At 40.5% G+C, this 12929-nt stretch overlaps 1 protein-coding gene across 3 annotated transcripts in view; it reads left to right on the top strand.

Annotated features, from left to right (window-relative positions):
• Nucleotides 1–11984, top strand: part of LOC116102721 (tripartite motif-containing protein 30A-like) — a 28271-nt gene extending 16287 nt beyond the window's left edge. Inside the window, exons 3-10 of one of the 3 annotated variants that reach the window (XM_031387714.1) lie at nucleotides 2246–2341; nucleotides 2966–3196; nucleotides 3818–3877; nucleotides 5621–5702; nucleotides 6243–6265; nucleotides 7686–7786; nucleotides 8053–8079; nucleotides 8329–8455. In XM_031387714.1, coding sequence (XP_031243574.1) covers nucleotides 2246–2341; nucleotides 2966–3196; nucleotides 3818–3877; nucleotides 5621–5702; nucleotides 6243–6265; nucleotides 7686–7786; nucleotides 8053–8079; nucleotides 8329–8347 — 639 coding nt within the window. In that variant the 3' untranslated portion in view covers nucleotides 8348–8455. Of the gene's footprint in view, nucleotides 1–2245; nucleotides 2342–2965; nucleotides 3197–3817; nucleotides 3878–5620; nucleotides 5703–6242; nucleotides 6266–7685; nucleotides 7787–8052; nucleotides 8080–8328 lie in introns of all 3 variants that reach the window. The other 2 variants (XM_031387712.1, XM_031387713.1) reach the window with 2 other exon arrangements.
• Nucleotides 11985–12929: the final 945 nt, after the last annotated feature.

The following is a 12929-nucleotide window of genomic DNA, read 5'->3' as shown; positions in this document are numbered from 1 at the left end:
TCTTTGCTTGCAAATGTTCATTGCAACAAGTCCTTGGTCTGGTCTGAGACCTCTGGCTTCTGCTACTTCATCAATACTAGAACCTCACTAGGATTCCTCTCAGATATCCTGGTGTTGCCTTGTTTCATGGTGATCCTGTAGTACTGGATCTGTAAGACTAGTCTTTTCTTGCACTCTAGCATTTTACTGATGGGGTAGATATTGCAGTGGGGCCATTCTAAGTCCTAGGTCTTGGCCTGAGCAGTTTCTGAGCTGGTCAGCCTGCAAGCTCTCTCACATCTTTGAGGCCCGACACCATCAATCCTAGTAACTAGGATCAGCTCTACCCTGCTGCCCATGTAAGGTGTAGGTGAGCTATCTCAAGTTTTTCAACTGCTGAGAGACATAGCCAGTTCTTGCACTCTCATGGGACTGGTGCCAGTTCTCCTGACTGGCAAGGGATAAGGGGAGGAGGGTGTCTCTCCTGTTTCTGCACCACTGCCCAATAGACAAGAGGGAGGGCTCTTCTGCATTCACACCCTTAGAGCCTGCTAACCTGCAACCCCCACATCCAGGGCCAGCTCTACTTTGCTGCCAAGTTATGGTTCAGGACCATCTCTTCTGAGTTCTGCAGTAGTGGAGGGGAAGGACCAGCCCTCCTGCTACCATGACCCAGGGTCAGCTCTCTTGCTTGATGTAGGTGTCAAAGGTTGAAGGTTGGGGGAGGGCATTTCTCCCTTGCTTATGCTGTCACACAGCAAATTTGCATGGCCTGCTAATCCACACTCACATCCTTAAGGCTTGCTCACTGGGGCCCCCATCTTCAGCATCAGATCTACAATGCTGCTCAAGTGAGGTACAGGGCCTGCTCTCCCAAAGTTCTGCAGCAGATGAGGAGGAGGGCTAGCTCTCCAGTTCTGAAGAACTCTGGCCCAGCTCCCCTGCCTGTCATAGGTATCAAGGGGTGTGAATGTGGGGGAAGGGTGGTATCTCTTCCTTGCCCATATCACCTCCCAGCAGACAAGTGACAGAGCCAGCTCTCTGCTCACACCCTTGGGTCAGCTCACCCAGTCCCCTGCCACCAGGATCAGCTCTGCTGTGCAGATCAGGAAATGTTCAGACAGGGTCTACTCTCCCAAGGACTGCAGGGAACCTTACTCTTTGTTTTCTAAGAGGAGACATAAGGGTGTGGATGTGGATGGGAGGGGAGGGAAGTAGGGAGGAACCTGGAGTAGTAATGAGAAGGAAAAACTAAATCAGAGTGTATTGTATGGGGCTAGAGAGATGGCTCAGCACTTAAGAGCATCAGCTATGCTTGCAGACACCCTGAGATGAATTCCCAGCAACCACATGGTGTATCAAAGCCATGTATAGTAGGGTCCGATGCCTTCTTCTGTTATGCAAGCATACTTGCAAAGAGAGCACTCATATACTTGAATAAATAAAACTTTTTTAAAAGGTGCCTTGAAGTATATATTGTATGAGATGTCATTTTCAGTAAAAGAAAGAAACATAACTATAAAACTGCAATTAGAAATAAAAAAAAAAAACATGGAAAAGAAAAAAGAATGTTCAGGCTGGAGAGATGGCTCAGTGGTTAAGAACACTGACTGCTCTTTCAAATGTCCTGGGTTCAATTCCCAGCAACCACATGGTGGGTCTGGAAATAGCTGCAATGTACTCATATACATAAAATAAATCTTAAAAAAAAACAACAAAAAAAAAAAAACGAAAAAAGAATGTTCATGTGGCCAGTGTTATTGGGCAATTTTTATCACAGAGACCTGGCATCTGATATTCTTGGATCTCTGAGTTTCAGGAGTATGCTTGTCTGCACAGTAACTACAGGCAAGCCAAGGCTATGCAACATAACCCAGTTTTTTTTTTTTTTTTTAAAGTGCAAGTCACAAATATGACATTGTCGGGCATGTGACATATGTATATACTTATGTTCAGAAAACTAACAAAAGTGTCCTGGTTCTCTGATGCTAGAAGCAAAGTAAAAGGTTTCTATTGAGTGGGATGACCGACTTAGAAAGATTTCTGTCTTTGTTTGTATGGGGTTGTGTGTATAAAATACAAAAATCAATTGAGCTGTAGACTTTTTAGATTTATGTACTTTATGTACATAAACACTGTCACAAGCTTTTCAAAAAAGAACAGTCTTAGGCTTCCTGTCTTCTCACAAGAGTTTCTCGGCCTTTGTTTAGGAAAAGCAGTCCTACTAATCACACAACTTGACTCTGCTACAATTCCTTTCTCACAGGAGAAGCTGCAGGCAGCTCTGCAGAAGCTGATGGAAAATGAGAAAAAGTGTGATGAATGGCAGGATGACCTTCAACAGCAGAGAACTGACTGGGAGGCGAGTGGGGATTCTGACTCCTAAGGGAGTCAGCCTGATGCCTGGGAGGGACCTGGGCAAGAAGCTCCTGGAGTCTTTACTTCCTGGGAGCCAGGGAGGCCAAGAGGCCTTGATACTCCACCCTACGGTTCCCCTGGCTGGAGATGCAGAGTCAGTATATCACAACTGAGCTGGGCACTGTGAGGAGCTGGCACCATGGAGGATGCTTGGTCAGAACATCTTCTGGGTCCTATTCTGGTGGTACCTTCTGAACTTCCAGTTGTTGGGAAATATGCTTGGGAACAGGCCACAGTTCTATTATTGGGCTTTAGCTTCTCTTAAGGCTTCAGATGTGGAATGAGCACTGTTGCAGGCAGGAACTATTATCTTAGATAACTGTGTAGAAACTGAGCTGCATCCAGTCATCCCACTTTGGCTCACATGGCCTTAGTGGCCTTGGTAAAGGTGACCTAAGATCTTTGTTTTGGAATGTACTGAACAGACATCAAAAGGAAACACCTGCTTCCCTAGGAATCCCTTCCCTTTCCCAAGCTCAATTCTCTCTGAATACTTAGAGCAGTATTTCTTTATCTCCTGGTGCCATTTGGAGAGACTGAATTCCTCTTTCTTTTCTTACCCATGAAGAACCAAATACAAAGCGATGTAGAAAATGTTCAGATCGAGTTTAAAGGATTAAGAGAAATCGTGAACTCAAAGGAGACTGAGGAGCTGCAGAAGCTGAAGAAAGAGAAGGGAGATGTAATGAAAAAGCTGGACAAGTCTGAAAAAGAGCTAGGGGAGCAGAGGGAGTTGGTGAGAGCCCTCATCTCAGATGTGGAACATCAGTTGGAGCTCTCAACCATGGAAATGCTTCAGGTAATACTGCAGGAGAACCCAGTGTCTGAGAGTCAGGGGACATGGAAGCCATTGCCCTACCTCTCTGCTGCTGTGTTGTTCATGATGATGACAGTGAGATCTTCCTGTAGTCTTTCCTGAATAAGGTTCAGAAGCTGGGAGAATCATTACATGTGTGAATGTCAGCAAGAAATGGTATTTTATTATTTTATCAGGTAAAATACCAAAGCTAAACCTTAGAGATTAGAAATGTTGAATCATGGGTAGATATTTTTGAGGTCCATCAGTTGTACCACAAACATGATCACAGACCACAGACACGGATAGTTTATTGAGCATTCATCCAAGGTCTAATCCATGAGGGTTGTCAACAAATCTCAGTAGATGTTGTGACCATGAGTCTCAATCCTACAAAGCTTTTAAGCCTGAAATCCACAAATATCTGTAACAAGTTATTCCACCAATAAGGATTTGTGGTTAGGGGTCATCCTTAGGAACATGCCTTTGTTGTAAAATTATTCTGCTCTCAGTGGATGGGGTATTCAGTTGTGGCAGGGGACTTGCCTTCTCTAACATTTACGTATTAACTTGCCAACCAGGATGCCAGTTACCCATGTTTATCTCTTTCTCTCTTCCAAGTAGAATGTTAATTACCAGGAAGTTATTGGGAACCTTAAACTTGACTCGACCCCCATTAAAAATGTAAGTCTTATTCCAAATGGATTTTTATATTGATGCAGATATCCCTCTTACGTTGGGGTTTATCCCAGGAACAGCTTACAAATGGAAACCATAAAATACATACACAGGTACATGAAGTTCTACTAGGCAGTTGATTCTTGTCCAAGCTTATTGTGGCTAACTACAAAAAAGTTCTAACTTATCTCTATTGTGATTGCTTCTCCAGAAAAACCAAAGCACAGAACATAATATAATATGCATTCAACTTGGAGAAGAAAAGTTTCCTTGTAATATTAGTAACAGCATAAAATGGCTAGCTAGACAGACACCAGTTACCTAGGCTTTAGCAGTTAATACCCTTTGTATTTCTAAGCATGTGTGAAGCACATTTTCAGCTGTCAAATTAGTCACTTCATCAGAATTTGAATGTAGTAGAGGTTATTTCTCCTTCTGATGATTTGAAACACTTATTCCAGCTGCCTCTGATTCCAGTGGGAGTGGGACTTGTCGGGGTATACGATCCAGGAACTCAGAGAGGTTTGCATGCCTCTGTATGCCAGTGGCTGATGTGAAAGGTGGCTTCATTATCTATAAAGGCATAAATTTGTAGTGTAGTTGATCTTTAGCGCATTTTAAAATAATTTACACCAAAATCATATTCTGGTTGTGAATATCACTGTGGGAATTTGTTTTTTTTTTTTCATTGGAATTGTCAGTCTTATAGACTTTGGAGGTTCTAGAATTTTTTCATAACTACTTTGATTTCTTTGTTTCCATTGTATTACTTTAATTACATCTGAAAATATTCATATTAGATAGAATTATGTCTTTATGTCCAAACTGAGCTATTTCATATATATACTAACCTCAACTAACACACTTAACAGTCTTGAAACTTTATCTTTTGACTAATGAACCTTCTCATTTTTCTCTACCTCCATGTCCTGAGGACCTCTACTCTTGATCCTTACTAATGTGTGTACATAAAATATTTGAATAGTATCATTTAGTCTTTTTTTCTGATCCCAGCTGGATTAGTGCAATATAAATTCTCTTGAGTTCAGATAAGTTATGACAAATGACAACACTTCTTGATTTTAAACATCTAATATTTTACTATATGCTGATCATGTCATTTTTATCCATTCATCTGTTGATTAATCCTCTGATTGACTCCCTATTTCATGTACTATAATAATGATTCAGGAGACATGAATATATAGAGTTCTTCAAGAGGACAAATTTGAACATCAGAATTCATTTATAACTAGAGGAATTCATACTCTCTCAGAATCCCTTTAACTATGGGATCTACTGATAAGTTATTTGTTGATGAAATGAGCCAATCCAAGCCAAATTAGAAAATATTGCAGGCAAGTTTATAGGAAAGTTGAGGTACCTATTTAACATATCAATGTGGACCTACCTGGTCAGGTCTGCCCATGTTAAAGAGCCAAATTAAGATTGGAGAGGAGAAAAAGATTTAATGAATGTGGCTACTTTGGAAGGGGAAGAAAGATTCACAAAATTGTGCTGTTCTTATTCAGGCTCCCTAAGTGAGATCAAAGTTTAAATAGAGAACCAAGAATGTGCACATATGACTAGTCCAGGTCAAGGTGTGGTCCTGTCCATCTTTCTCCCATCATGGTCTGTGTCATAGTGTCACACTTTAAGGTGGTCAGACAAGTCATTACAGCTGATTGAAATCCATTAGGAGACCAGCTCTTCCTCTGACTAAAGCTGTTTTCCTTCTCTCAATGTAAGATCCTGGAGAAATTCCTGTTTCGTTGGAATCACAGTTTCAACAGTTTGATAGTCACATTGAGAGACACACATATCTCTTCAGGTCAGCTTCTTTCCTGCTAAGCCAATTGTAGAGAGAGAAGAAAAGCAGAAGGGGCAGGGTATTGGAGGGTGGGGTTAACGGAGATCTGGTTGGCTGGTTTTAAGAATTAAATATTCTAAGCCTCTTGTCTTTTTGGATTTCTCAATATTGATATATCAAATCATGTTTAAATGATTAAAAGGATATGGAATTCAGATTCTCATACATATGATTTTTTAAGGTAATGGATACCTAACGTATAGCATGAGAAATGTCACCTGTTTATTTGTTTAACAATATGCACATCAAAACATATGTAAGCTTTCAAACTATTGTTTCTTAATATTTGGTCTTCAATGCCTAGTAGTATAAGACAGAAAGAGTCTATTAATTTACATGTAAGTCAAATAAAGAGCCATTCACTCTATTTCTATCATGTTTTGAGGAACTGTGGGTGACTGATCTCTTTTGATTTTGTCCCTTCAGCCAATAAGAGTATAACCAGGATTTGCGAGAACATGAAAAATATGTTGTTAACTGTGTTTTCTCTCTTCTCCCTAGGGTGTAACTTCTGTCCTGACAAGGTATGTGTGGGCTGATAGGGAAGGATGGCCCTATTGTGTGGTGAGAATTCAACTAGTTGGTATTCAACTAGAATAAATATCTCTGGGGTTTTGCTAAATTTACACTTAATGTTATCATGATGTTCTAGTAAAAGGAAGGTGGGGAGAAAAGCAGCGTCCAAGCATTTTGTAACTATTGAGAACAGATTAGGTTGGCTTTTAGGGGACTGGGTTATGGAGATCTATTGAGCTAGGTCAGTAGTGAGATGATGCAAGTGGACCTACTAGTGCTTTTAGACTCCTCATGGATACATCATTCTGTTCATGCTGTGTGCTTGTATCTAGATCAGCAGGTAACAAGTGCAGATAGGTAATGTTATGTCCTCTGTGTCTGTAATGTTCACAAAGTTCTATACTTGGAAAAATCTCCAATTATTTTGTGAATTTCTAATGGGATAAAGGAGATCCAGATTTCCTTTGTGGTTGAACTTAGATTTTTTAAAAAGAGACTTGACTTTGTGGGCACACAATATTTTGGCAGTGAAACAATGGCTGCAGGAGGACTGCATATGTCACAGGACTGTGGAAAGCCTTGCCCTTGTGTGTAAAGTGGCACATCCCAGTTGTCAGCATCAGCCTCCATCCTAACATGTGGAGCTTATGTCAGCCTAAGTGTGATTTGCTGTCTCCTTTTCCAAATTTGTCATCCTAACTACAGAACTTGAAGGAGCAGATGCTGGCTGACAGTGTCCTCATTGACAAAGTGTGTGAAGTCTAGGCTTTCTGAAGATGGCTTTCCTGCCCATACTCTATGACTATTTCACCAGATTCTTGAAATCCCTCCCTCCCTCCCTCCCTCCCTCCCTCTCTCCCTCTCTCTCTTCCTCCTTCCCTTCCTTCCTTCCTTCCTTCCTTCCTTCCATTTCTTTCTTTTTTCCACATTTCTATTGACTCAATTATGGTTTTTTGTTTGTTGTTTTTTCAGACAGGGTTCTTCTTTGTAGCTCTGGCTTTCCTGGAACTTACTTACTGTGTAGAACAGAGTGCTTTTGAAATCAGAGATCCACTGCCTCTGCCTTATAATTACATGTGCCACCATTCTCAGCCCACACATTATTTTTCTGCTACTTCAGTTTGATTTTCTTTTTTAAATTCATGTTGAAAAGACTTCTAGGAGAGGAGGAGGGAAAGTGGAAGAAACACTTGTTTGTGTGTGAAGTTGAGTGAGACACTATGCTTCTATGAATAAGTCTTTCCCAGCATCACACAGCAAGTAAGTGGGTGGGGTCATAAGTATTCCCCATATCTCTATAGTTAATAGTCTACCTTCTTCCTTCTAAGAATTCTCAGGAGAGTTGAAGGAATGGTTAGAATGACAGGGAGTCAGTGCTGGTCAAAAGTCAAGGGTTTGATATGTGAAAGTCAATTTTCTTATCCCTAGGAGTCAGACCTTGATACTGACACAGCCACAAACTGTCCCCCCAAAAAGAAGAAGAAACTTCCAAGCTCCAGATTTGAAAGGCTTGCTGCAAGCAAATCAAGGTGAGGGCAGCTAATTTCTGTGATTTTGTGTATGATTCTGGGTGTGTCTGGACTGCATTAGAAGCATGTAAGGATCCTGAATATGGGTAGAGGGACAGAGCAGAGCAGATACTGTGCCCCTGTGATGTCATTGTATTGATGGGAATTCATCATTTATCCTGTCCTATATCAGCTTCCAAACCTTCCACTCATCTGGAAAACAAAATGGACTTTAATGGTTTGATTCCTTTGCTTGTACTTACTGCTGTATACTTTCATCATTTCAGGGCTCATGGATGTCCAACGATACTGGGGTAAGGAGAAACCACAGCACCATGAGGCGCTCTCCTCACAATGTCTTCCAGAGGATATTTCTCTGTCAAGTCTCATGTTTCATGTTGCTACTCCCAATATACACAGCAGTCTGCTTCTCCTTGACTTTAAACAAGGCTTCTCCATGTTTTCTTTCTCTTTCTCCTTATGCTTCTGTTGCTTAAGTTACAAATGAGGCTGTACCTTGTATTTCATCTGACTCAAAACATATATGTCTCATTTTTCTGCAGTTCATATCACTCTATATGAAAAAAAACATTCAGCCATTACCATTAACAAAGGAAAGGGAAAAATAAGATTTGGAAGTTGCAATACGTGGTATATTGAAGTCCCCGAGACCTACCATTTGGGTGTCCTGGGATATCCAGCTATCTCCTCAGGGAAGCATTACTGGGAAGTAGACGTGTCTAGAAGTGATGCCTGGCTCCTCGGATTAAATGATGGAAAACGTGCTCAACCTCAACTTCATTCAAAGGATGAAATGGGCTTCAAAACAAAACATCATTCTAATGTTAAACAAAATGTAATGTATCAGCCTAAATGTGGCTACTGGGTTATAGGGACGAAGAATGGGTCTGTATACAATGCCTTTGATGAGTGTTCTATCACCCACAACCCCAGTGTCCTGGCCCTCTCTCTGCCTAGTCCTCCCAGTCGTGTTGGAGTTTTCCTGGACCGGGAAGCTTGCACTCTCTCATTTTATGATGTTTCTAACTATGGAGCTCTCATCTATAGGTTCTATGACCCTGCCTTCCCTGGTAAAGTCTACCCATATTTTAATCCTATGTATTGTCCAGAGCCAATGATAGTATGCAGGCCACCCTCTTAAACCCTCACCTATACAGTGCAGTGCCCCCATGTCTGGTGTATCTCATGTGCCAGAGCTCCCCTGCATCATTCTAACTTTTTTATCTTGGGCCCTTTATTTTTATGACCTTCATTTCTAACTATAAACAGGTGTGGACTCATTACCTTGATCCAGTTGCTTCTCTATTCACAAGATGATTAAGGTCATTCACCCTTTCCCATATTCCCAAAGAAAATGGCTGCTTCTTCACTAAGTGAGAGAAATGGTAACTCTGCTAACACCATCTCTGTAGGAACACAGTCAAAAGAATGACTCACAGCAAACAACATCCTAGGGACCTGTAAGAGAGGTCCCAGAAAAAAAGAAAGAGGGCCTTTTGCCTCAAGGACATTTTGTTCTTGGAAGTGATTTGCTTTGGAAGTGATTTTGTGCCTCCTGCAAAAAGAACATGTATTCAATTTATAAGATATGTTTATTCTTGTTGGATGTCAAAACATAGCTATAGAACCTATTGCTGTGCAAGGATATATTCAGTACCAGCCTCAATGGACACTGGTTCTGAATATGGGCTTGTGCCTTAATTTTGTGCTTTCTAAGATATAATCTATAGTATAATGCCAGACAATTGTGTTTATATGGTCTGACCTGAGACAATTGTAGTCAAGGTTTGTTAATATTTAGTATGTTCTTACTGGTATTTATTTGCATGTTTTTCTGATTTGGTTTTTCTGAACTCCAACAACTTTCCTGCTTGCTTTTGTACATTCACGTAAAAGCACACTGAAGCTGAAGTAAATTTGTCTGCAGTGTTAGGCTGTAGTCCCCCCATTCTTTAAGGTTTTCAAACCCCAGGTCTTACAGACAGAACTACCTAGGTCCACAACAGTAGACACCCCTTCTTTTTTGTGGTGCCAGAGATAAAAGCCAGGGCTTCCTGTGTGCTTATGAGTTGCTCTACCACTGAGTGACTTGTCTCAGCTCTGTCAGGTCTCCACAAACTTACTCGTTCTCTAGCTGATAAAAGAAAGTTCTTCTCCAGAATGTCTACCAGTTTTGAAATTTATATGTAGGAATCTCTCACTAAGGAATGGGCCTTAGCAGGAGGGCAGTTTAACCACAATGCTTGTGTTTCATCAAATATTTAAGAAGGAAACATCTCAAATAATATCCACTAAGAACATGTGTTGAACCAGTGCCTTACCAATGTGGTTGTCCTTTTCCACTGAAGAGGGAAAGTTGTTTCGGTTTTTTTTTTTTGTTTCTGTTTTTGTTTTGTAGAAATGGCAGTTCACTGCTGTTGCTCTTCCACTGCCTTCCACATTGCAACAGCTACTTGACTTGTCTTGTGATCCCAGAATTCCCTAAAGGACCACACCGAGCCTGTGACAGTACTGTCAGTGCTTGGCTTCTCAGATGTGAGGATGCCTTTGTGTCACCTGGAGGTTAACAAAATGAGACTCTGGGTGTACAGGAAGTTTGCCTGTGAAGTGGGATCCACAGCATGTTCTACAGGTGGGAGAACCATGCATGTGTGGAGGAACACTGCCTGGGACCTATGCGTTTTTGCCTCCAGAAACTACAAAGTTCCCTAGGTTTTTAAATCATGTAAATGTTTACTTATCCTGAGTATAAAGAGAATAGGGAGAGTATTTTAAATTTTTGTTGTGATTCTTTCATTTTTTTTTCTTTAAGGGTATTGGTTTGTTTCACTTATCTGAGTTAGCCTCCGTGTTGAATCTGTTGCCATTTCAGTAGTAAAACAGCCAAAAGTTTCTAGCAAAGAGCAGGTTTGACCCTTAGGAGTTACTGTATATAACGGCTTCATTCAAGAGCCTCAGGGTACCCTGTGAGATGTGCAGAAATGTCCCAAGCACTCTCCAGATGTGCTGGGCCTCTGTTGTTGTTGGTGTACAGACCCTTACCAAAAGCTACTGGTTTGTTCTTGTAATTGTTTCCTTGCTTCTCCATTGTACATGTGGGGTATATGCCATGTGTCAAATATACAATAATGTGTTTACCGGATGCCCTTCTGGAGGGTGGACTTCTGTAAAGCTGTACAGTCTTTGCAGTTCAAGCACAATGTGCACATGTTAGTTTTATATACAGCAAAAACTTGATTTTTTCAAATGGAAAGGTATTTTGTTTCTATACAAAGTTAAATGCGTTGTTTGTGCGTAATGTAAAGCTGCTTTATAAAATTTTTAAATAAATTTTTTAATCTCAGAAAAAAAAAGGACATGTGTTGAGAGTATACAGGTTCTAATCCTGCCTCTCCACATAGCAGTACAACCTTGAATAACATCCTCTAAAGGCTACGTATGTTTGCTTGTTTGGTTTTATTTTTCATTTCATGTTTTGATTTTGTTTTTGAGTTTTGGTAAAATAGTGCACCCATATTGCAGGTCATTGTAGGAAAATAAATTTGAAATCTTTAGAAGACTCTGAGAGTAAAAACCCTTTCCTCAATGAGTGATGAGCTGTGTTCATTTTCTCAGACTCTCTTGGCTGAAGAAGGCAGCCAGCTCCAACAAATGAATCTCTTATTCCACAAATATGCTACAGAACACCTAGGCTGAAACACATACACAAATGAAAAAGGATTATGTAATTTTTAGTAAGAGAAGTTCAATATTTATAATGATTCCAGTGCACATTCAGTAGGTGGTGGTTGTGCTAATTACTGGGTAGATGTTCTATGTGACACTGTGTGACTGGGGAAACTAAGGTGTAGCTCTTTTCATGTCTGGATGTTAGGTCCTGGAAGCTGCCACCAAGACTACTCTAATATGTTGTAGATATCTATGATTTTTTTTATTTTTACACTTATTTTTGAAAGGATATTTGTTTAGCTGTATTCGTTATCAAGAACTTAAAGTCTATGGTTTTCCATTTTACAATGAATGATAATGATGACAATGATACTCATAACTGTATCTTCTGATGTGTTGTGAAATGTAAACAATAGAATGTTTCTAGGAACTCACTGCTTCTAGCAGTTAAAAGGTATCTGATATGGTATCTGTTAGGTTTTTTCTCCCTGTTGATGAGACCATAATAAAGTATCATTGGGATGACAAACAGATGTTGCCATGATTGTTCTGATACAATCCCAGGACTAAGGAGGCAGAGACAGGAAGATTTCAGAGCATCTGAGGCCATGCTCAGTTACACGAGATGTCCTTGTTATGGTTGGGTATGGCTTGCTTTGCTCTTATGTTGAGGTTTAAAATACGTACCAATAGAACAAAACTCAACACCATTAAAGGAGAATGTGCTAGGTTTTATATAGGCGAGGAGGTTCAAGGGGACTCTGTGAAGAATTATTGAGAAATTGAGGTTTTTTTAAAGATCCATATTGACATAAACACACAGAGACATAGAAGACACATCATAGGTTGTGTTTCTCAGAGATGTTGAGGTCCCAGCACAGCAGAAGACTGAATGGAGGGATCTCTGTAAAGCATGAAAGCAAGCAAGACTCTTCTTCTACCTTTTAGCATAGGGGTGAATTCTCAGCAGGAACCTGAAGCCAGGCTCTCTAATGTTGCAGAGGGCAGACCTAATCATGGTCCCTCAACCCAGGGAGAATCAGGGTTCCAGTACTTAGGTGGGCAAGGAGTCAGTGAGTGACAAACAGACAGGAACACAAGAGAGTGCTGAATCAGAGTGTAATTTCTCAAACTAAGTATCAGACTTAGACAGTCATTACAGAAGAAATAACAAAGTTAGGTAATACATCAGCCAGGGTACATTGAGGTCATCCGATGCATAATGATTCTTTAAACAAAGCAGAAAAATGCATACATGAAAGTTGGCAGGAATTAGGCGGTGGTTACAACTGAGATAAAGTCAGCCGTATCTAAAAGTCAGCTTATTCTTAGTAGCCAGGTGTGAGGGCTTCATGTCCTAGTTATAGTTCTAATTCTAATCTATTGTAATAATCTGCCACCACCCAGCCCTTACTAAACACCTAACTATGCTATTCTTCTGGGCTTGTGAAACAATGCACCAGGGAGATCTCAT

The sequence above is a fragment of the Mastomys coucha genome, unplaced genomic scaffold (assembly GCF_008632895.1).
Source record: "Mastomys coucha isolate ucsf_1 unplaced genomic scaffold, UCSF_Mcou_1 pScaffold21, whole genome shotgun sequence".
Lineage (NCBI taxonomy): Eukaryota > Metazoa > Chordata > Mammalia > Rodentia > Muridae > Mastomys > Mastomys coucha.
Note: the sequence above shows the minus strand (reverse complement) of the source record. Positions and strands in the feature narration are given on the sequence as shown.